Here is a 25,420-nt window from a genome sequence, read left to right as displayed (position 1 = left end):
CACGTATGCTGGTCTCCATTCACGCCACATCACGACCGATGAAGGCCCACAAGCGTAATTTGCCCACGGCTGCAGCAGGAGAGGTCGAACGGGGAGCACCTATTACAGATGTGTGTAAATTGGGAATCTTTGTCGCTGTGTGGACTGCAGGAGCAGATGGTTACCTCGATAGACTGTTGCACAATGCAGCTGACGAGGCTGCCACATCCAAGAAACATAACACAGCGACCATGATCAAATGGGACTTGGCATTCAATCACTGCATAAGGTTCAGACAGTACACTGTACATTGGATAAGATCCACATGACAACAGTGAGCATGCATGCACAGGGGTCGCTTACGGCACGTTCAACAGTCCGACTGCAGGCACAGTGCTTGCCTTCGTCACACATGGTGGTCTGGTAAGAAGCAACGACACGCACCGCAAGCAGATTGGACAATGTCCTACCTGTTTGTATCGACAGTCGCCATAACTTGCATTGCAAATCAATCGGGTGACACAGGCATCTGCTGCCATAGCCAACACAGCGACATGAACTACCCAGCATGTTAGCCTTACCTCCTTTCCAACCTGTACATTTCTTTTCGTTCTTTCGGTGACCACTAACGTGTCGCCCACACTTGGTGCCCCACCTGCTCTCAGTATGGACATGGTCTGTTTTGCGGGAATCACCATTTTGCAGCCACTTTTCCAGGCCTTTCCACCCATGTGGATATCTACTTCATATGCTTCGGACAACAGGACAGTCTCTGTTGATGCCAAATCATGGCTGAGGAAGGCCACAAGCAACATTTGCGCATGGCTGCGGCAGGAAAGGACAGAACGGGGAGCACCAATTACGGTGTGTGTGTAAATTCGGAGTCGATGTCACTGTGCGGACTGCAGGAGCAGGAGCTTGCCTCGAGAGACTGTTTCCCAATGCAACTGACCAGGCTCTCACATGCAAGAACTGTGGCGGTGACGAGAACCAAGTTGGACATCAGCGAAACCAGATTCTGCAATCCCTTCAATGTAGCTTGCGCAAAAACACAGGCTGTTGAGCAAGAATAGCAATCCTGAACGAGACTAGGAATTAAATATGGGAGTGAGAAAGCTTGCATTCAAAAAAGAAGCCACTCTACCTTGCAAGCACTGAAAGCCAAAAACATTAATAAAAGTTAAATGCCACATAGCACATGGTGCAAAGGTTAATGCAAAACACGCCAATGCCACATCAGCTATTTCAGGAGAGGAATCACACATGGCAAGTACACTAGAAAATACTGCTACAGATATGTTATGCTACTAGACAGTGACTGGTATTAATCATCATCATCATCATCATCATCATCAGCCCGGTTATGCCCACTGCAGGGCAAAGGCCTCTCCCATACTTCTCCAACTACCCCGGTCATGTACTAATTGTGTCCATGTTGTCCCTGCAAACTTCTTAAGCCCAGACCACACGTACGCTTGCGGACGCGCGCAAGCTCGCGTTCACGCGCCCACGCATGCGCACACGGTGCGGCATGGCTCGTACGCGTCGAAACGCGGCGTGATCTCGGGGAACAGCTCCTCTCTGTTATCGCGCGCTTGGGTTGCCTCGCGTCGGCGCGCCTGGCTACGCAGCTACGGCGCGGAGCGTTCAACTCTCAGTGAAGCAGATTTATATCGTGCAAGAATGTGGTTCTTCCTTCCTTTTTGCACTGATCTAACAGCTATAAAAATATAAAAATTACGTTTATAAATATCGAAGCATCTTGAAACGCTGTCAGTAACAAAGTACGAAGCGGCGCCTGCCGAGGCGTCTGTGAGTGAGCCCAGTGAGCGCGCGCTGTCGCGCGTCTTTGTGGATGCAAACCACCATTACTCGCGAGGCGCGGCAGGCGCTAGGCGCGCGGACGCGAGCTAGCGCGCGTCCGCAAGCGTACGTGTGGTCTCGGCTTTAATCTCATTCGCCCACCTAACTTACTGCCCCCCCCCCCCGCTACGCTTCCCTTGGAATCCAGTCCGTAACCCTTAATGACCATTGGTTATCTTCCCTCCTCATTACATGTCCTGCCCATGCCCCCCCCCCCCATTTCTTTTTCTTAATTTCAACTAAGATGTCATTAACTCGCGTTTGTTCCCTCACCCAATCTGCTCTTTTCTTATCCCTTAACGTTACACTCATCATTCTTCTTTCCATAGCTCGTTGCGTCGTCCTCAATTTAAGTAGAACCCTTTTCGTAAGCCTTCAGGTTTCTGCCCCGTACGCGAGTACTGGTAAGACATAGCTGTTATACACTTTTCTCTTGAGGGATAATGGCAACCTGCTGTTCATGATCTGAGAAAGCCTGCCAAACACACCCCCAGCCCATTCTTATTCTTCTGATTATTTCAGTCTCATGACTGGTATTAAGTATGAGCAAAGAATCGGTCGACCTTTAATGTTTGGATGAGGAAGAGGAATGATCTCTAACAAGAATGTGGAATGAAAAAGCTTGCATTCATTGAAAAAAAATTATACTTGGCATAAATGGTATTTGACTAGGCCAGGAAGCTCATTAAGAAAGGGCAAACTGGTGGAACTCTTTTGACCAGTGTCATCTGTGCTTGTTCAGAGGTTGCAGGTACATATGAAAACACAGAATTTTTGTTGTTGAGGTACCTGGATGACTCGGCCAATATCCATGTTGGTGGAATGATGGCGGAGGCTCTTTTCACTCTCGACACAGTTGTCCGTAGACGTTATATCGCATCCAAATTCCTCTGCATGCGCTTCTTTGTTTGTGGCATAAAGCCTAGCGAATTCGGCTCCAGCCCCTTCCTGTTGGTTTAGATGGGGGCTCCCGTGATGACCAAGATGTGCTCGGAACAGACTCTGTTGGGGCAGAACAGTGACACATGAGATACAGCAGAGATTAGCCAAACTCATGTAGTGTATTCTTTTATGTTCGAACCAATTATACTGAACTTTAAATATGAAAAATGTTCATGTCATCTGCTACAAACAAATGACATGTACCTCAAGACTAGCAAGTCAATACAGTATATATCAAGCATATTTATTTCTGAACCAGGTGTTGTTTACCTTGTAGTAGCAGCCAAAGTCCCCACAATGGCCTTGTAGCGGGCAGCAGCTTCTGTTTATTGCATGGAGTGTGTTTCTTTATACTGGTGTCATCCTCATTACTGCATGTCTGGAACAGAAATTTTGACTGCATCAGAAATTGAATAAGCACAATTCTGAAATGTGAAAACGTGTGACATGTGGATTGTAATTGTTTGTGACTACAGAAGACACGCAAATGTACACTGTTTGTTCTAGGGTGCTTAAGCAGCATGGTAAATAAATATCGCTACTCTTCATAAAATTGATGTCTGCCTAACCACAACGCATGCCAACAGCTTAAGTATTACTAAGACCACAAATGAGAACATTTGTGCGCATTTTATACACTAGAAGGGATCATACTGCTGGTTTCACAAGCAAATGCATGAAAGACATGAAGCTATTAGAAATGATGCACTCTTTTTCTGCATGAATGTGACGCACCACTTCACTACTGCAAAAGCAAATGTCCCCAGGTAAACCAAATTGAACAGAAAGAACATTTGGAACCAACAGGTACGAAATATAGGTTAATTATCATGCGTGCAACTGTTTAATACATTAAATTCAGTCCTTTAGGTTCAGTTATCAAAGGGTTATTCGGTTCGGTGGACGAAAGAAGTTGCCGGCGGGCTAGAAAAGAAAAATATATTGATAAGGCTACTCAATCACGCATGACTACGGCTACAACGAGATGAAAAATGTGACGCGCGTTCCGATATTGCTTTCTCTTTCGTGAATGTGTGTATAATGATGGCCTCGCAACTAAAAGGTAACAGACGGAGGGTCCTGACTGCCCATATGTAACGCAGCATCTAGTTCGCTAACTTGTCTGCGCCTGTAAGTTAACGAGAGCAATATTACATAAGGATTCAGGCAGCGATATTAAACGACTCACCGGTACTGCTGTACTCAGTCGCAGAATACCGTTCACGTTTCGATGCAGACGCATGGCTCACGACCGAAACCTAGCTTTCGGGCTTGACGTGTTCGGGCAAACACGTCACTACACCACAGAACATCTATGACTTCACCCCAAGTTAAATAACGCGTGGACATCGAAGCGCGATAAACTAGTTTTAGCAACAAAGGAGCAACGAATGAATCTGTGCCGACGTGCACTCGAAAATACCGGTAAAAATTTTAAATCCAGGCCAGAGAACACGTGGAAGATCGATGATGCTGAACGCTATTTGCGTTTATAATGACAAGAAAACAATAAACTTACTAACAAAGAGTACAATATCTAATTAGGAATGATAATTTTGTATCCTTTCATATGTAATAAAGCACTTCGGTAACTGTAGAAGAAAGTTTGTGAGATAAAATGGATGGATGGGCGGCTGGATGTTATGAGCGTCTTTGGAACGGGGCGGTAGGTTGCGCCACCAAGCTCTTCCTATTAATTGGCCTCGAGCTCCACCACTGGAAAAGCTGGCGCCACCGTCGGCGTGACGTGCTATTAGGGATCACGCGGAAATAGCGGCCGCGTCGGCTGCTTCGGGAGCGCCGAAGCGAGCTGAACACGACAGTTTAAATTCCCTCGTACGCTGCAATCCTCATTTAGTGGCGAGATTTTCCCGCTTCGAGTGTCTCCTTTACAACGCTTGAAAACACTACAATAGGTAGTGGCTGCCTATGAAGGCGCGCAACATGGTAGGCTACTGCTCGGTGCCGCAGTGCCGGACGTACGCAACGGATCCCGGTGTCAGCCTTATTCACACGTAGCCGCAGGACAAGAAGCTGCGTGAACCTTGGCTCGCGAAACATAAAAGCGGCAAACAGTCATCGGCTACAACTCGGTTGTGCAGCAAGCACAGACGCGAGGAAGATTTCTGCTACGGCGCCGGGTCTGCGATGTTCGGAAAAGGCGCACTGAGACGCTCACCCGAGTCCGCTGCCCGACTAATGTCATGACGGTTTGGTCTATGAACTTGTCGATGCTATAGATACTGGCAAGTTCACTGGAGTGGAAAGGGAGCAGTAAGAAGCACATTAAAAAAAAAGCATGGTACGTGGTCATGTTTGTGTTATGAATTAATGCACTGAATTAAAAAGAGAAGCGGCGGGACATCGCACGCTGAGAACACCGACAAACATACAGCGCGACGCAACTCGAGAAATAATATTGAAACATCCAAGAATTTAGAAGAAAAAAAGATTGAGCCGTCGCGACGGCACATCACAGTCCCCGTAGGTGTCGAAGTCTAGATCTACAATGAAATTATTTTTGAACAGCTCCGATAGCGCCCACGCAACAATGGTTGCTTGTATACTGTCAAATATTCATATTCTGCGGCTTAAAGCTCATGGTACGGTGCGAAAACGCGCACGCGGCGAAAGCGAAACAGTGTGCGGACAAAGCATGCATGCAGACGCGCAGTCGGTCGCTGCGAATCTGGGTGATCGCTGCATTGAGGCTTCATTCTACTACGCTCCATCTAGTTATACAAACACTATAAGAACATATTTCACATAGTTTGCTCTCAGCGTTTACCTACCTTTCACGCAAGAAGCCGGTTCGGGAGACTCCATCGCGGCGACCGCGCGCAGTGGCGTTCCTGTACGTATTCGCTAAAGAGATAGCGTCTGTAAACGATTCTGTGCTTTCAGTTTGCCCCAGATTATTATTTAGACAGTAAAAAACTTCTCTCGTTTCGAAAGTATAGAAATGTCCGGGAGAGCTCACGCGTGGTGTTTTCAGTGAGCGCTGACAGCAAAACCTATGAGGAGCGCGCCGCGTGATTCCTCATACTACGCCAGCGAGGCGCTTCCAATAGATGGCGACTCCGTAACTCCTCGCCGCCAATACTGCTTAAAGGGACACTAAAGTGAAAAATAATTTCTTCTGCATCAGAAAATTAGCGTTCTACAACACCAAAAACACCACTCTTACAACAATAAGAAGTTTGGTAAGCTGCAGAAAAAGCGCAAGAACGAAATTTGTATAGGTGTTCTGTGGCCTAAAGTTCCCGCGGCACCTGAGGGTTAATTGTGACCTCTTGGATTTTGATGGCATCTTCTAGGGCCTACTAATTATATATGGCGGTACAGATTGACTACATTGTGTGCTAAAGGAACCAAATATTAAACATGGCAAGTTTCGGGAACCTCTATTCAGCCAACGCGGCCCAAATGCGAAAGCATACTTTGGAATACCTGACGTCACGCTGACGTATCAGCGCTGGGGTTTCGGCGCAAAATTAAAATACCGATACTTTGACCTTCATTTTCTCACCTAATAAACTATTTTTTTTAAGTGACTGCCTGCAGGGTTCTCGAACAATGCTTCATTAATCTAAACTGATTTATTGTTTCGCTTTAGTGTCCCTTTAATGTTCTACCTAGTTTAAAAAAGAAAAAAAAAAAGAACACTATGAACTCCCTCAACCAAATTTTCTGACCCCTTATATATTGCGAACTTTGCCTTTGTGCGTCTCCGTTTTTTGTCGTTTCCATACTTTTCTCCCACCAATCTTCCAATCACTTCTAATATTTATTGAGGACATGTTTACTTTTTCCCTGCTCTCGCAGAGCCCAAGGGCTTCAAGGAGGCCAGTGGTGCCTAAATCGACCGCTGCAGGCAGATCTTCACACTCTAATAAAACGTGCTCCATCGTTTCCCTAGTTTTACTGCAACAAGCCCACGCTTCTTCTTACTTCTTATATCTCGCTTTGTAGGTGCGTGTTCTAAGGCATCCTGATCTCGCTTCGAAAACTAATGAGGTTCCCTTTGAGCCCGGCCGTGCTAATTAGAGTCTGTACACTGTACTAGACTGGGACAGTGGGTCCAACGAGGGCTCCGCGCTTAGGAATTTTTTTTAATTCAAGGTCCAGATGGCGCCAACGTCGTTTTCTCAACGCCACGGCCGCGCGCGCCGGAGGCGCCGGCAGCCAGTGTCAGAGAATGCCGAACAGAAGCACGGCCACAGGATGGATCGCGTTTGTAGTTTCCTTTCCTTTTTAAACCTGATGTACGTGTTTTCACTGTCTCATGAGGGTACGAAATCCAGAGCTCATATTGCGAAGAAATGGGGTTCATGTGGTAACTGCGGGGCTTAATTAGGTGTTAAATAATAATTGGTAAACCGTCGTTTTCTGCCTTTCTCAACGCGATATATTGAATTCTAACAATATTTCCCCGGTGCCCTAAATTAACGGCAGCAATGTGACATTTAGGGAGAATGTAGGCCACATTATTCGTTACGTACAGCACATTTTAACGCGGCAGCGTTTTAAGGAGCTCGTGTCGCAGAAAAGCCGGTGTCGTCGGCGTCGTTGGCCGTGAGCGAAAAAATGGCGGAAGGAAATTCATAAATTAAAACAACTTGCAAAATGGGCTGGGTGGGAATAAAACCAGGGTCTCCGGAGTGTGAGACGGAGACGCTACCACTCAGACATGAGTTCGTTTTTTTCTTTCTTTATTACATGGAAAACAAAACTGAAGGTTTATTACAAAGTGCACACAACTACACACTTAAAACTCAGGCAAACACAAACATGCATCCAACAAGTGCATCCAGTCTTGCAGAGGTTCCTGCGCAGCATGCACACTTCTTATATAAGCAGCACTTTCGCGAAAGAAGTATTTTGTAGATCTCGGGCTTTCGGCATGGAGATGACACAGTCTACTTCTCTATAGGCTATATAAACCAAGTACTTTGAACATGTCATAGGGAGGACCACCCGTGACCTTAAACGGTGGAAACCTAATTGAATATAGAGGCATGTCAATGTCCTTTTTAAGCGTCCGTTGGAGAATGTCCCCAGAAAATACAGCGTCCCTACAGTCTATGAAACAGTGATCTATGGTTTCGGCACGTGGACAGAGTCGACAGTTTGTTGACCACGGCACAAAGCAACCCCTCGAATTCAACCAAGTTTTAACAGGGAGCATTTCCGAATGTAATTTAAAGAAAAATGTTTTTACTCCAGCAGGTACACACATTTTTTGGACGCGCTTAAGTACATCCTGATAAGGTCGGCTTAAATAAGGCGCACAATACAAAGGATCTGGGAAAATAGAGTCCACCAGTGCCGCAGAAATTGCTTTTCAACTCGCAGTGAACACGTACTCCAGGCTGAATCTAACTTTCAAGAAAAGAAATGCGTCAACAGCCTCCTTGAGAAAGCACCAAGGAGCCTGTGGGACATCTTTGGCATTTGATGACACTACTATATTAGGAACATAATGAACTAAACGGAGTTGCAACATTTCACGCAAAAACGGATGGTCACAGTCTCAAAAGAAAAACAGGCGAGAAACAATTTGCCTGACGAAGAGGTGGACTAATCCTAGATAACCATGTTCAAGGGGGAGGAACAGATTGTAGCGCCGCATCGATTTACAACTCGAACTCCAAATAAATGTTGCAAATATGCGATGCAGTGCCTGAAGGCGAAGTCGTGAGCAGTGCAGTACTTGCAGCACATACATAAGACCGGAAGCTAAGAACACGTTGCACACTTCCGCACGAATGAACATTGACAAATTCCGCCCTCGCCATGAATTCACTTTACGTTGAATTTTGCCAACTTCTCCCGGCCAATGGGTGTTGCTATTTCTATACTGTGAGAGAGGCACACCTAAATAATGCAGATCTTCTTTCCATTGAATGCCTGCGTAGTGTGATGGCATTGTGGCCCATGATCCAAACCAAAACCCTAAACTTTTTTTAAAGTAAACGCTTGCACCAGAAGCCACACAAAATTCTTCTGTAATTGCAAGAGCAGTCTTTACACTCTTTTTATTGGTACAAAAAAAGGCCACGTTGTCTGCATACGCTAGAACCCGTTAGAACCTCATTAGTCAGTAATTTAAACCCTTGGAAATTTTGTTCCTTAAGAATGCTCCTACAAAGTGGCTCTAAATGCAAGCACAACAGAAGTGGTGACAAAGGGCATCCTTGTCGTACGGATGATACAAGCCTAATCGGATCGGAGAGAGAGCCATTCACTATTAGCCTCGTTGAGCCATTAGCATAACATATCCTGACGCCTCTAAGGAGCAGGGATCTGATATTTATATGCTCTAGTACAGTAAACAGGAATGAATGATTTACCCTGTCGAACGGCTTAGCCAGATCTAGCTGTACCATTGCCACCTGTCCAATGCCCTCAGCTACACACTCTAGCACCGATGTCACAACGTGAATGTTCGTCTGAATGGACCGGCCCCACATGTTTGATGATCACCGACCACAGATCTAATTACAACTTACAAACGGTTAGCTAATACCTTAGCAAAAATTTTATAATCCACATTGCAAAAGGAGGTAGGCCGATATCCGTCAACTTTTTGCAATGTAGTCTCATCATCGCTTTGGGCTATAAGGACGGTGTGCCCTTCGTACATTGTGGCGGTTAGGTACCCTACTTCCAAGGCCTCACGGTACACCTGAAGTAATAATGGCGATAAGAGGGAACGAAAACACTGATAAAATTCGGCAGTAAGGCCATCCGGGCCGGGCGTCTTGCCCTTCGCTAACGAATCCATGCATGCAGTTACCTCATTAATATCAATGTTTTCATTTGCATAATCGTAATCATCCTAATTTAACTGGGGCAGCAGCGATGCTATTTTTTTGGCAGCATCTGTATCCAATGGCTTATGGTCTCGAAATAGTTTTTGATTATGCTCGACAAATGCTTTAGTTATTAGAGTAGACTCATTAACAAGGATTCCACCATACTCTATATCTAGTATTTGTTTAGACAGCGCATGTCGGCGCTCATCACCAAGGGCCCTACTGCAAGGCTGTTCTTCCAGGAAATGCTGCTCTCGCGCACGCATTAGTGCACCTCTGTATTTTTCCGCGTTCAAAGTTTGTAACTGTGCCTTGACCTTATGAATATCGTCAATATATTGACCCAGATCTAGCCATTCAAGCTCATGCAATTCACTGAGAAGTCGATACAATGCTTTGTAATTATTCTTTTTTTCAAAGGCCAATATTGATGATTCTTCTATAGCTATCATTTTAGCTTCCTGTTTGAATAAATCCCACACAGCAAAGAGTGCAAGTCCTTGCGGCATGACACATGAGCTATAAGCTCATGAACACGATTTAAGAAACACTCACACGAAAGTAATTGGTTATTAAACTTCCACAGCTCCCAGCACATACGCCGACTTTGATACCGACGGCTGCCAAACGATGCTGAGACTAGGCAATGGTCACTAAAGAATATAGGGTGCACAGTGTAACCATAAATAAGAGGTAGCGCGCTAAGTGAAACATAAATTCGATCAAGCCTTGCATGCGAGGCACCCTGGAAGTGCGTATATCGACATCCCGCCTTTTCATTTTCCCCAATGTCCACAAGCTGATAATCACATATCAGGCATTGCAACGCATCACTACTTGGATCATGTCTCAGCTTCAGTGACGTACGATCTTGCGCGTTACATACACAATTAAAGTCTCCAAAGAGGACCAATGCACGATCAGTACAGAAATAATGTTCTAGAGATAAGAAGAAACACTCGCGTTCACGTAACTTGTTCGGAGCATAAACAGACACAAATGTAAAGCTCATATCATTGATATCAATATCGCAACAGATTAGGCGCCCTTCCCTATCTGTATACAAATGTAGCAAATCACATGGTAAATGTTTTCTAACAAATAACATACAACCTGCAGAAACGCCTATCGCATGGCTGACACAAACATTATAGTCAGATAGGAATGGAGATAGAGCTACTTCTGTGTTTTCGTCGGATTCAATCTTTGTTTCTTGGATAGCAGCAATATCTAATTTTCTATTGCATAACAAATGAAGAAGCTGTACTTGCCGTCGCTTACTTCGTAAGCCACGGACATTTAAAGTATCAAAATGGAAGGGAAGAGCGCCCGCCATGATTATCTATGTAGTGCAGCGTCGAAACGCTTCTCCAGAGGTGCACCACTCCCTTCTTGATGAGGTGATGCACTATGGACGTTTTGGTGCATGTTAACACAAGGGACATCTGCAGGAGTAGGTGTTCCCCAAAGCGGTTTTGTCAACTTTGACACTTCGGGAACGCGAGCCTCCTTTCCCGGGGGTGATGGATTGTCAAATGGCGCTGGACGCTTCTTAGCGGCCTCGCACATCGATCCAGATTCCACTGACGGTGGGCGATCTTGAACTGGTGGCGATTCTGCCCATGACACAGCTGGTTCGTCGTCAGGCGCCTTAGTCTCATCCTCGCTCGCAGGCTTCTGGCTGAGGCTAATGTCAGCCGACGACGGCTGAATCTGTTCTTGTCGATGAGTCTCAGGGAGTGTTTCATCAGTTGCATCCACAACTTCGCTCACGTCCATTAGATGATCGGTGATGGTATCATCCTCAGCTGGTCTTTTTCCACAAAGCTTGTCAGCGTAGGTTCCGACGCATGCATCTGCAGAGTGACCGTAGCGGTGACAGTTACTGCAGCGTGGTGTTCTACATTGTCGCCGGATATGCCCAACTCCGTTGCACCGGAGGCAAAGTGGTAATCGGCCAGGAACCAAGATAAGGCACTGGTGGCCGTATATGCTCAATAGATGTGGCAGATTACTGGCAAAAACTCCATCTTTCAATGTGAACGCTACATCTCGATTAATCATTTGCCAGCCCTCCATGCTGTCACACCGCCACATTTCTCTCGTGATGGACTGCACTGTGCCATATGGCTCTAACGCTTCAACAATCCGTCTCTGTTCGACGTGTGGGGGAAACCAAAGAAGCTTCATCTTGATATTTTTGCATTCCGGGTCTATGACAAGGCACTTGAGGCCCTTCACCAACAACTCGCCTTTGTTGACAAGTTTCTGTTTCGCGATGCTGTTAACACGTCACTAACCACAAATGGCTCATCTGGTATTGTCCAGCGCCGAGGATATCAGTTGCATTTAGCACTGAAAGGAGAGCATCGAGAAACTCCGGAGCCCGACACGGCCGCCCTGCCAGGTCAGCATGCAGGAAAACTGAATTGAGAATGGTGTTGCCAGTCGGTAGACGAGGAAGAACGACTTTATAATTACCGGAATCAGTAGTTGACGGTGGGTGTGATCCTCGGCTGAGGGCCGATGCACTGTTTCTAGAGGAGCTCATCGCAAACGTGGTTCAATGGTTCGATGGTTCAAAGTGCGACAAAAGCGCCTCTAGCGAATGCGGTGTTGCCTTAGAAACATGCTGTAAGAAGTTCTACTGCAGAGTATATAATTAATTATGAGCATGTAAATTACAGAAGTCGCAGTTAAACGAGCAGCGAAGTACGTTTCCTCTACATTTCTTCTGCGCTTGGTGCACACGCAGAGCCATCTTGCGGCAAACACAGAAGACCCCCTCCTCGCAATGTACGGCGCTGCCCCGACAGGTGGCGCGCCACTCGCCCGCTTCTCCACTTCGTCTCATTTGAGCGCATTGGGGCCGTGCGGGGACCGGTGCGAGGATGCCCCAATACCCTTGCGTTTAATAAGTTTTCTCGCTATCTCCGCTTCCAACTTCCAGGGCGTGCCACTTGAACCCTCGTGTTTAGGCGACGCGGCTCCTCTTTCCACTAACAGCGCAATTCCTAGGTGCAGCGTTCGATGCGGGACGCCTCTGTGTGATCATTGCCCCGTAGCATGCCTGGTGGGAAAGCGACCCCTACGATGTGTGCCTTGCTGCTGGCGAGGAGTCATGCATCTGCGTGGTGCTCCCAAGCGAGATAGAGGACGATCCCATCGAGGCGTCAGCCCCATGATCGCATCTGCCTTAATGGTGCGTCGCGGCCCTGCTGTCTGTGCCAATCACGATGTTTGGTTCGCGTAGATCGTTTCTCCCTCTGAGACACCAAGCTATTTGGTTCGTTCCGCTTGCTCAGGCACGCGTTTCATCTTAGTGTGACTCAAGAGCATGCCGAGCGAATGAGTGGGCGGTGCGGACGGGGTGCGATAACGCTAATGCGGTCCACTCTTGAAGGCGAATCTTAAGCGTCCTACAAGCTTTAATTGTGTGTTTTGAATATATTTACGGAATAGCAGTTTATTTTCCCTATTTTTATGCGTCATATGGTTGGTTTTCCAGGTGCCCTGGCTGAATAAAGCAAAACACATTGTTTATATTTGCTTGAATTAGAAATGAACCATGTCATAGGTTATGTCTTCGAGCTCGCGCAGGTTTCCATTGTCACATGCTTCCAATGTCAATGACAGTTCAAGTGATAGCGCGGTCGTTCTCTTTGATGGCCGACCTTCATCTGTTGCATGTGAGGCCGTTCTCTTTCGCGTGGACTGATCGTGTGTGGACTGCTCGTAGAGATACTCCGGAAGATACGGCAAGATTGTGAGTTGCCCACCAGACCGAAGCGCAGGCTTTCCACAATCTGTAGATACTTCGTGGCCTTCAGTGGTATGCACGTAATTCCTCCATATGTACTTTGCATCAAAGCTCACAAATGGAGTCGGTGGCTTCCGAAGGGCCGATCGGTGTGGTGAAGATTGTGCTCCCGCACCCGGCGCGCCTAGCTTCCTTCATCTTTAGGGGCGCCGTTGAGCGAGAGCTTGGCGTGACCTTTCAATCTACCGTATACGGTTTTGCAACCCACTACACAACAATAGTTCTTTCACCGAGGTGCGCTCGACCTCTCATCCTTCGAACACTCAGCTGAGTTGCCGAGGTACCAAACAAAAGCTATAGGCTTCAGAATAGTGGCTAGCCGTGCTGCGCAGTGGGGCTTGTTGATACAAACACGTTCTTCAGCAAACAGCACGAATAACGGCACACAGAAAATAGGCACACGACACAGGCGCCGCCTGTGTCGACATATCGACATACGCGCGGGTGGTCTGCGCGCGTACAAATCATGCAGACGGCATCGTTTGATGGAAGCGTAGAACCTCAAATCATGACAAAGCAGTAATTTTATTGTATTCGTTTTTTTTGGCACATAATATTCACAAAAAATTACAATAAAAAATTGCTTGTGGTTTAGCTCTGGTTAACCCTAGTTGAATTGCAAAAGCAAGAGCTGCATGGCTACACCTGTGGTTAAGCGTTTGGTTTAGCTCTATTGTATAGACACTACAAGACACACTGTTCAGGTAACGACTAGGTAACGTCTACGCTGCTCTCGAGAGCTCAAAGCGGACTCTTCCGCAGTTGAAGAGTCACTCTGGGACGTGGCACGACTTCTTCTAGCCGCATCTTCGTTACGACGATCTAGTCGTGTGGCGCGTTCTATCTTCTGGCGTTGCATCTCTTTCGCGCTCTCCATAATGACTAAATTCACTGAGGCGAAGAGCACACACACACACACACACACACATATATATATATATATATATATATATAACCCTCGCGAGGTGACACCTCCTCTCCCGCTACTCCAACGGAGCAGTGGAGCGAGCGGCGACGGCAGCGCCTTCTGTTGGAGCGCGGCTGCGGCGTTGCTAGGGAACGGCGGCTCAAGGTCGTTCGTCGGCCACGGCATATGGCATACGGCTGCCTGCATACGGCATACGGCGCGACGAGCCGAAATGGCTCGCTGGCTGGCGTAGTAAAGCTTTCGCTTTAAAACGCAAGCAAGACGGTGTGTCGAGCAGGCGATTGCTCGGCGCCGCCGGTCCGCTGAGACACCGGACTGGCCGGAAGTTCAGAAGGCGACGGCAGCGCCACCGCAAATTTCAGCGATATAGACTTTCCATAGACCCATAGACTTTCATCATTCCTTTCTCTATAGTTTCATATTGTATGAAACTATGGTTGGACCCACTGCCCACTCCTCAATTCTAATACACTCTACTGCTATTCAATCGACGCTGGGCCTGAGATATTATGCCTCCCCCTTTCTCCGAGCATTCTCCGAGACGTGCAGCCGATTCTCACTCTTGGCAAGCGCCATTCCGGCGCACGGCACGGAGCTGGTGAGATTAAGGAAGGAAGGCGACAGCAAGGTAAGTTGGAGAGGGTCGCGTTTCTTCCCGACGGAAAGAAAAGCAATGCGCACGCCTGTAAAAGCAAAAAAGAATAGGCTGTTTCGTTCCACAGTTGTTCGCGAAGCGGTGTGCACATGGTGTTCCTAGCGTGACCTGAGATGTCCACTAATTATTAAAGAATTGCTTTATAATGAACAATGGCACTAGAGTTAAACAAAAAAAATGCCGAAAGTTTCGGCGAGTGGAAGGAGAGACAGGTGGAAGACAAGCGGCACAGCTGTGCTGCGGCAAAGTTGCACTCGCTCTCTGTCGTCTCCTCGTCTTGCGAAAACGGTGAACTCAACATGCAGAGTCCAGCTTACGTCTATCTGACTTGCAAGGAACTATTTCGTCACCGGGCGCTCCTTTATGCCGAGCGGGAGCTGCCACCATACTTAAAATACTTCAACTGCAAATGGATATGGTTCGCACAGCGTTCGTACACCATTTCGTGTTGCTTTAGAGCGTAGCAGGCGCCCGTTCCCGCGAGCGAATGTAGAGTGCGGATGAAAGACGGCGACGGCAAATAGCGCGAGGAAGAAAGCGGAGGAGGAGGGTATAGTGAAAGCGGGAGAAGAAAAGCGTAGTGCCGCGGCACAAGCCGAGCTTTGCGGCGGCGATGGCTGCGAGATGGCGCCAGAGTAGCGCGCGTCTGTTCACCGACGTGGAGGAAATAGAAGAGGCCCTGACATATAGAGTATTTATTTAGAAACTCTATGCCCTGACACCACATTTTTGAAGCTGGAAGTGCGTCTATGCTGGTGTGCCATCTCCCTGCGTACCTGAAATCAGCTCGGCAGAGCAGAGAGGCGCAAGGTTTGAACTTGCATTGCTATGAGCCGCCGGAAGTGTGCGCTGCTGACGCACGTCAGAACAAAGCCTATGAAACTTCTGCAACAGTTTTAGTAAAGTTGACACGCTCCTGTGTTTTTCCGTGGCACGTTCAAAAAGACGATGAAGACCAGCACTGTGACAACTTGAATGTATCTTTTGCTGGCTGACACTCACAGTCGCAGTGCCAAAACGCAACTTGCAAGATTACACACTACACTCCAAAGTCAACTAGTCTCACCAACAGAATGTGCTGTGATATATATAAAGACACAGGCTGAAAAATCTTATCTCACGTTTCAGAGGCCAAGAGCAGCAGCGAGAGCTTCAGGAGTGCGGTTGCTACGGCAACATTGATGTTTGGCACACCAGTCCCAGTGCTGCTTTGTGAAAAACACCACGTGACCTCCACCACACACTGTTCAACTGATCCGGGCTAACCGAGACCTCTCCTATGCTTTCTTTCCTCTATGGTTCACCGATGATTCCACCGATGTAGAAACCAAGCGCTGCATGAGCGGAGGTCTGTCTGTGGCGACGGCTGTGAATCATGCCCATGCGGCACCCATGCCCTGCCTCTCGCGATTTCCAAGTAGCCCGTGCGCTGCATTTTCATGGCTTAGCTCGCATTGATGTGCGACACAACATGAAGGTCAATTTGCTCGCTGCTGCTGCCGCACTTCCTCGCTCCAGTGTCTCGATAAAGTTTTCACGGTCATCGAGTGAGATGTGGTCATACTTGTGCACTGATGACACCATGCTCGTAAATTTTTTTAGCATGCCTATGTTTACAAGTTTATACGGCTGATGAAAGTACTATCCTTACTTCGTATAGATGCCCACTAATTTGCTATTGCAATCGATGCTTTGGCTTTCCGGAGAAATTGACACTTCTTTCCCCCCTTCTTTTTCGATTACTGTATCATGCCTGGGGACACTTGCCTGTTTCCACTTGTTGAAAATGCAATTCACGACTCCTGTGCAACTTTGTTAATTTGTCACCACACTCTGCTGCAAAAGCCTTTGAAAACTCACTCATGTCTTTTTCCACTGTAATTTTCGAGCATTTCATTAGGAAGAACACAGTATACTTCTCTTGGCAGCAAGTATTTCTCTAGGAAAGCTCTGTGCATACATTTTTAAAACGGATAATTCCTTGCAGCCCACTAGTTCATTACTGTACAATCAATTCCATCTCATTGGCATGTTAAAACTTGCCAAGGTACATACTCTAGCACAAATGTCTAAATATGACACACCATGCATTTCTCTTGTGGTGCTTCTTGAAACCTTGGAATGGCTTTGGCAAGCAATTAATAAAATATCTATAAAGCTATAATTATTTTCCCAACTGAACCAAGGTAACCTCAAAAATAACTTTGACCACACATCACCCTCAGCACCTCTTCCAAATTCCAAGAATCTTGAAAATGCTTTTTCACGTAGGTACGTATACGAAAATTCTCAAATAAGCTGCACTACCAGTATTTCAGCTTTCATTGCAGCCGGAACAATGCTTGGCTGTAAAATGCATGGTGCAAAGCTACCTTCACGCAACAAAATTGAGAACAAGCCAGCAGTTCTTTAACAAAAGAGCAATTGACATGTGATACTACCAATTACCTACGCAATATATTGTACACAGTGACCTCTGCTTTTGTTCTAGCAACTTCAAAAGAAAATTTTGCACTTGTTGCTTCTTTTCACAAAAATTTTGCAGCAATGCCACAATTTTTTGGTTTGCATTGTTTCATAAAGCACTTTCTGACATGTGCCTCATCAGCAGGAAAGCAACTTAATGTCCATTTCTCTCTATGCAAGCGTTATAGCTTAATTCTCTGTTACAACAGCTGCTCTCCTATGGAAGTCGAACGCAAGAATGCTCACTTACTTAGTAGTGGGTGCGCATTAAAGAAACGCAGCTTGTCAGAACTAATCCAGCAGAGCCATTTGCTATGAAGAAGGGTGTAGGATGGGGCTTGTTGGTAAACCATGCTTTAAAGTTTGAATAACAGCGCAAGGACAGCAGAGAGGACAGAGTGCTATCTCTTCTGTCTCCCCTGCTGTCCTTGCGCTGTTATTGATACTTGAAAGCATCTGCTATGGCACCTCTCATAGATCCCATCCTGCATTGACATGTTTAAACATAATAAATTCTGTGCTTCTGGAACTTTGAATTATCTTACAGCTTATATATATATTCTGTTGCAATGCTGACGCCAATATACTAATCGTATGTATCATCTGCAAACCTCCACTGGCTTCTGTTGTTGGCTCAGCTATCGCTGCACAAGAACTGTACATTCGAACTCTGCAAGAAATAAAGATGGGGATGACTTCCCCGGTGAAACCAATCAGCCTATCGTGCTTCAATACTCCTCATTTTGTAATAACAACAAGCCAGCCCCCCAAGGCTTGTTTATGCATGAACAAGTCTTCAAAAGAGGCAGCATTTGCTGAGCTTCAGGTGTAGGGATGACACATTACAATTTGTACGTCATTAGCTCGCACGCAGTCTGTGCAAATTCTGCAAAGAGAAAGAAAAATATGTAACCAATGCCTTTACTTCCGTGAGATGTTTACACAGACCACATCCGGCAGGCACTAACTGCTGAAGTGGACATTTAAATCTTGACCAAAGATGTGTGCTGCAGAAGCCTAGGAGTCTGATGGCTGGAAGTTAGTTTTATCTCCGTGCTTCCGCATGTGTACAGCCAAGTGGGTCCGGCGTACAAACTTCTTCGTGCAGATGTTACAGCTGAACGGCCGTTCCCCTGTATGTATCTTTCGGTGCTGAGCCAGGTGGCACTTCTGGAGGAAGGCCTTGTTGCATTCCGGGCACTTGTGGCGCCGAACTTCCTCGTGCCCCTTCTTGTGCCTCGCCAGCTCCACCTCGAAGACGAAAGCGGCATCGCACTGGTCGCACGCAAAGGGGGCACGTCGATCGTGGTTGCGCAGGTGCCTTGACAGCTGCTGCCGCGTGGGAAACCTGAGACGAAGATGAGAGTGTAAACTTGCAGCTAAGTAGACACAACATGTAAGACTTGTGATAATTCGAAATGCCACTCAAGTCAAACAAATATCAAAAGTTTGTTGGGCGCTGTGTATAAAATGCAAAAGTGAGCTGTTGGGTGAAGTGGTGCATGTCCATATGCAGAGATAGCAAAAAGATAAAGGGTAAAATATTCTTGATATAATTCTTGCGATCTCTCGCATTGCTAACATACTCTGTCATCTTATTCATTCACAGTTAATTTATTCATTTACATGTTGTTTGGAATTGAATAGCTACACCTCTGCATAATGACTCTATGCACATGGCTCTTTTGACAAGCTATCATCCAAATAAGTTTCTTCTGCAAGGCAATAAAATAATATTGCCAATACTGAACTATTACATTATGCTAATTGAAACTCAAAATTATGAAATTTCTTTATTATCCGCGGCTTGCTACAATTAACCAATTATAAATGGGACATCAATGTGACCACAGTTGGAAGTGTATCTTCAAAGTGTAGACCTTACACTTCCCTAGTTTTGCATAATTTTCCTGCTTAGAGCTCTGTTCTTGATAAGCAGGATGTTTGATCCTCTTGCAGCAGTAATCTATCACTTCAGCTTGATGTTATATTTGCCTATGGCATCCCTTTTTTTTCCGGTGTATATATTTTAGCGGAAAAGTCACTAAGTTTAGCTGTATTTTAGTCATTTTAACGACAACCTTGCCTTTTTTGGAGCCTTAGCGAATAAGACCTTATTTATTACAAATTTAGCCAGTTCATTATTCTGGTAAAGCTATTAAAGAATTTGATTCTGGGGTTTTATATGCCAAAACCACGATATGATTATGAGGCCCGCCATAGTGGGAGACCACGAATTAATTTTGAGCACCTGGGGCTCTTTGAGGTGCATTCAATGCAAAGCACATGGGCACTTTTGCATTTCACCCCAATCGAGATGTGGCCGCCATGGCTGGGATTTGATCCTGTGGCCTTGGGCTTAGCAGCTCGGCAACTGTGGTAAAATTACTCAAGGAACTTTGGCCATGTTCAATATCTCACCCGCTTTTGTACCAAAAGGGGTTTATGTGCCTCCATTAATTAGTAGAGCTTGTTTGCAAACTTCTCACTCTTTGCTGTTTATTGGATTGCCAGATAGGTGCATGGCAGAAATTGCCCAAGTTGGCCACAGAGGTTCGTTGTAGAGTGGTACATACATACTCAGTGGCCGCTGGGATACACAAGAATAGTTTACACCCTTTGGAGTGTTGCCACACAACAATAATCGCCATCTGCCTTGCCTGCATTTCCTTTCTTGAAAACGCTGCGCTCGTTACTTTCCTGTCGGGAATGCTATGTCACACTGATAACACGCATGTCCGTTCGTTACTGGAAAGTACCGGGCTCACCGCATCAAAGAAAGGAAATGCGAACAAGGCAGATGATGACTGTTGTGTGGCAAATATACACCCCAAAGGGTGCAACTGTTTTTAGAATGTAGGCCCACATTCTTAAACTGCGCTATCTTCGGGATTGGCAGACGAAGACGGTCAGATCTGTCGTCAGAGAGTTCTTACAGAAAACTGGGTTAAACACGCGAAGAACATCTCGCATTAAAAGATATGTTATCAACACTGCTGTAATACTAGCGTATAAAAGACATTATAGAGTAAGAGGAATCTAACACTGCAGTTTTTATATTTAATGACAATGCACTATTCTAAACAAAATGTGAGCCATCAGCTATCTTGGGCATAACTGGTATGACCAATGAGGCCAAGCCTTGTTGAGTCAAGATTGGGTTAAAGTGAGACCACAAATATGTCGCAGCTGTTGCCTCTTGTGTGAAATGTAGACAAAGATTCTAAATATAGGCCACCAATCAACCACCTCTAGGAAAGCATGAATCTTTCAGGCAATATCGAAAAAAAAAGAACTTTCTATGCAGCCAAAAAAAGGCATTTTCCCTTCAAGCTTGGCGAATCAAAAGAAGTCATTACACTGCAGTGAGCAATGGTAGGCAACATTAGACGGCTAACATAAGAAACAGGGTAAGGGGATTTGGAACACAAGCGTAAAATGGTGATGTTTCATGTAAACTTAGAAGCAAGAAGCGGGCCAAGCGCACATGATGTGCACAATAGTTAAAGGTACCCTGAAACGATTTTGACGATTTTGTACAAACGCACTGAGTCGTTATTAGAGTAGATCCTTCTAATCATTAATTGACAGAACTAAGTGCTCTGCATAGAGCGTGTAATTTATTATAAGGTTTTAAACATGCACATTGCCGCCAATCGCAGCACACTGCCTAGCTGAATTTTAAGCCGCCCCTAACAATTTGACGTAAATTGCCCTAATGACACTAGCAGGGCGAGCCATCTGATTGGCTGCCCAGCGCACATTATCAATAATTAGTCCAACTTTCTGGTGAACAAATGTTGTTTGTAATAGTTGAAATGCTAGTTAATTTGTCTTTATAAAAAAAAGTAACAGAAAGCGAATGCACAAGATCAATTTCTCACTACACTTAAGAGGAAGCTATATCTCGGGTGCTCCTATATCTAAATACATGCAAAAGGGGAATTCGTTTTTCTCGGCAACCACTGCACCAAATTTGGCAAGGTTTGTTACATTTAAAAGAAAAAACATGAAATCTTGTGACTGTTGGTTTCGAATTTTTTATATACGTTATCAATCTTTTGTTAGAAATAGACAAAAATCGAAAATTTGCTGAGAACGAAACTATCATGTTTACAACACTGTAACTCAGCAATGAAAAATTATACCACAATTCTGTGAATTGCATCTAATAGTACATCTGAAGCGGACAAAATTTATATTTTACACGTGAATCTAAACAAATTTAGTAACATGGGAATACAGCTTTTGCAGAACCCTTGTACACAACGTAACGAATTCACGTAAGATATAGATTGACATATTGAATTTGTCCGCTTTCAATGATCTAATGGATGCCGTATACAGAACTGTGATATCAGTTCTTGATGCGGAGCTATTAATTTGTGAACTTCATGCTTCTATGTTTTTCAAACTTTCAAATTTTTAAAAATTCTTGTAACAAAATTAAAGCCTTAAATCGAAATTGTCACTAGAATTTAACTTTCTCTCTCTAATGCAACAAATTTCACTAATATAGGTCCAGCGGTTATCTTAGAAAAATGTGTTTGCGCTTTACATGTATTTGAATAGGCCGAGTTAGAGTTGGGCCGGAGCTAAAGCTTCCTCTTAAGCATTTCCAGCACACAGCAAGCGTCGTCTACTTGTGTTACAATGTGTTCCATTGTGACAAGAGCTCCGCGGTCCAGAGTCGGTGTCAGTATTTTCGCGGGCACCATGATTTGACTTTGTTGCGTTGTGGGCTGCAAACGTAGTGACTGGCAATATGTCAAGCTGCAACATTGTGTCCCTGTGCAAGGCAGCAGACGAGCGGAGTGGCTGCAGCGCATCAGACTGTCACTATCCGTTCGGCACCAGGATTTGTGTGTTTACGGCCATCACGTTGCACCGGAGGATTACTACCACAATAGCATTTCGCAAGTTCGGTAGTCGGTTAAACGCAAGCGCAAGGGGAGGGCCTGGCAGTTTAACTGACAGTGCTGTTTCACGGGATGAGCAGAAGTGCAAACGTGAAAGGTCTGCATGGTGCAGCCACCTGGTGGCACAGAGCTTAACCAGACACAGTAGTAGTAACGAAATGTATTATTCTTTGCTGCTGGTGTAAATTTCTTGCAGGAGTGTAATTATCAACACATTGTTTTTGTAAATGTTTAAAATGTTTTACATTTGGTTAGAGCAATATCAGCTCTCTGTTTGGCTGGTTAAGCTCTGGGCCACCGGGTGGCTGGACTGTGCAGAGCGATCAGGCCACTCATGTACGTCTACACTAAAGTTCCTTCATCAGCTTGAATTTATGCCTCCAACCATCTGTCGAAACACCCAGCTTGCCTGTGGTTACCGGAATACCAGACACGTTCGGCGCAGCGACAGAATGCTCGCAACACACGCTGCTTCGATAGCTCTTGCTTGGCATCGACTGCCAAGCAGCTGGTGGAGAGGTTGGAGACTTTGCGCACTCGTTCCTAGAGAACCGGATGTAGACGACATGACATGCCATCATGATGCAGAGCCAGTGAAGGCGGAGCTTAGCCCTGATTACTCGGTGAATGAGTTGAGGAGAAAATGCATGGCTATAGAGGAGGGTAACTTGTAATCATTCGTAACTCTCTTAATGTGAGACGCTTCACACAAATTGTGATGCGAATGATTAACTTTAGCTGTATCCTACGCGTCTACAAAATTTTGCTGAACAGTTTCAGCCATTTTTTTTATCTCATCATCATGTGGAGCCAAAGTCCATACGTAAAATGATAACGTAGCCAGAAGAGGCAGAGAATTGGGTAAAGTGATGAATATTTCTGTGCTCATTGGTGTAATATGTCCGAGCAATTGGGGCAAGACAGGGCAGCTAATGAGATATGTCAAGGTTGTTTGTCTTGCAGTAACGCGGCTACCGCTAATGAGTAACGCCTTCGCACAAACTTAGCTAAGCTCTCTTTTAATGAAGCCGGTAGGACCTGAAAATTATTTCCCTTAATTCAAAAAAGCACTTTGTTAAACCAAAAACACTAATGTGAATTATATTGTATTTATTCAAGAGCAAAACAATGAAGTATTTATCCCGGTGTATGCAGATATCGTAGACATTGTCTGTTGATTGCATCTTGTGTTCCTCCGTTGGGGCGGCAAACCGTCATGAAGGAGTGCTGGCACATACATTCAAGTTGTTGAAACTCTACAACCTGCTTCTCGCACATAAAAGAATAACACCTAGCAGGCAAGATTTGGGAAACATATTGAAGATCAGGAGGCATTGGTTGGCTAGTTGGTTAGACATTACCTATTCAAAGGCACACCTTTAAGATGCTTTAATTTGATGCTAAAGTAGGTTTAGTAGTGCTGGATCTGGTATCATCGACATTATTTGACACTGGTGCATACATGTAATCTATGTAAATGTATATATGCGCATGTGCAGTTGGCTGTTGTTTAACGGGTATAACTATTGTTTTATAGCTAAAATATTTGGGCAATTGATAGAAGACAGGGTGGCTGCTTAGATATGTTGATGAGGTTGCCTGTCTACTGTTCATGATTAGAACCTTCCTACCACAAAGTTTAGCCTGAACTTGACAAAGTTGGTGGGCCCTGACCATTATGTCTGATAATCCGAGAACATTGTTAAGCTGGACACACTCGAAATGCTTACACGATACATTACATTTGCTCATTGCTCATAAACAAAAGGGATCTAATTATTTCTGCATATGCAGTTATAATCTGCTGCGTGCATTTGGTGTTCCTTCATGGGAGAGGCAAATATTTGAAAAATGTACCAGCACATATTTTTAAAGGCGTAAATAACAGTGCCACACCCTTCTTGCACTTGGCAGGTAGCAAGTGTGGAGGTCGGAAAACACTTCAAAGACATATTAATTTAATACTAAAGTACGTCTGACATGTATCATCAACATTACCATGAGGTCATGACATGCTGCCAAATTAGGAGGTGCCGCATAGTAATAAGGATAGGCATGATGATCATGGCAGCACACTAGGCTTAATGAACATGGGTCCTGGAATCAAAAGCATTTTCTTAAAGAAAACATTCTATAAAATCAAGCTTCATTAAACCAAAGTTTGACTACAATTGCTTAGGGCAGGTGCAATGTGCAAGGTCAAAGGCATTTGATTAAAACAAGCAAAAAAAGAGATCACTTGAATAACATACACCATGGGACACAGGTGGCAGTAGAATGTCGGCTGCTCGGTGTGAAACCAGACATGCTTTCGAAGCAGGGCCGCATGGTTGAAGGACTTGTAGCAGATCAAGCAGCGGTGCTGCTGCTTGTCGACGTGGGTGCTCCCGTGCACCAACAGATCTTCGCTTCGTGGAAAGCTGGCCCCACAGTGACTGCACCAGAACTTCCACTCGCGTCCATGCGCTACAGAGTGTTGGAGCAGGCGTTGATCGGTGTTGAAGACCTCATGGCACATCTCGCATTCGTAACGACGGGCACTTTCCCCAACACATTCAAGGTCTCGGCGGCTGCTTGCCGTCTGTGAACTGTCGCTTCCGGTAGCCGCTTCAAATTCATCTTCAACAGCAGCTGGAGCAGCTGGAACAGCTGGAGCAGTTGGAACAGCTGGAGCAGTTGGAACAGCTGGCGGCTCCTCCTTAACGATTTGTATGAACCCTGGGCCTAAATACTCTGCAAGTTTGAAAAACAGATCCTCATGTTCTTGAATAAGGCTTGTGTTGGTGGTAGTTAGAAAGTCAATAATTTGATAACACGCTGCAAAGGTTTATGTGACACACAACAGGGACATGAACCAAAAAAGCATTTCTAACAACTGGTTTATTTCATAAAGAACCCGGGAAGCAGATGCATGCACCAAAACAGCCACGCACAGGGAACTGCGCTCTAGATATGAAAAACTGGAAGAAAAAGAAAGACACGTAACAGTGAATGGTAGATTGTAGAAAGTTCAATCACACATGTTACCTT

At 45.4% G+C, this 25,420-nt stretch overlaps 2 protein-coding genes and 1 pseudogene across 2 annotated transcripts in view; all 3 read right to left on the bottom strand.

Annotated features, from left to right (window-relative positions):
- Positions 1-4,359, bottom strand: part of LOC142557075 (uncharacterized) — a 28,541-nt gene extending 24,182 nt beyond the window's left edge. The window contains exons 1-3 of the mRNA XM_075668645.1: positions 3,974-4,359; positions 3,055-3,163; positions 2,632-2,844 (exon numbers count right to left, since the gene is read on the bottom strand). Coding sequence (XP_075524760.1) covers positions 2,632-2,655 — 24 coding nt within the window. The 5' untranslated portion in view covers positions 2,656-2,844; positions 3,055-3,163; positions 3,974-4,359. The remainder of the gene's footprint in view (positions 1-2,631; positions 2,845-3,054; positions 3,164-3,973) is intronic.
- Positions 4,360-7,081: 2,722 nt separating this feature from the next.
- On the bottom strand, positions 7,082-11,263 carry LOC142557073 (uncharacterized; annotated as a pseudogene).
- Positions 11,264-18,086: 6,823 nt separating this feature from the next.
- LOC142557076 (uncharacterized) lies at positions 18,087-25,216 on the bottom strand. The gene is made up of 2 exons (XM_075668646.1): positions 24,643-25,216; positions 18,087-18,819 (listed from the first exon to the last, which is right to left on the bottom strand). Exons 1-2 carry the CDS (start codon positions 24,906-24,908, stop codon positions 18,489-18,491), a joined length of 597 nt encoding a protein of 198 aa, XP_075524761.1. The 5' UTR covers positions 24,909-25,216; the 3' UTR covers positions 18,087-18,488.
- Between the last annotated feature and the right edge of the window lie 204 nt (positions 25,217-25,420).

This window comes from Dermacentor variabilis, chromosome 9 (assembly GCF_050947875.1).
Source record: "Dermacentor variabilis isolate Ectoservices chromosome 9, ASM5094787v1, whole genome shotgun sequence".
Taxonomy (NCBI): domain Eukaryota; kingdom Metazoa; phylum Arthropoda; class Arachnida; order Ixodida; family Ixodidae; genus Dermacentor; species Dermacentor variabilis.
Note: the sequence above shows the minus strand (reverse complement) of the source record. Positions and strands in the feature narration are given on the sequence as shown.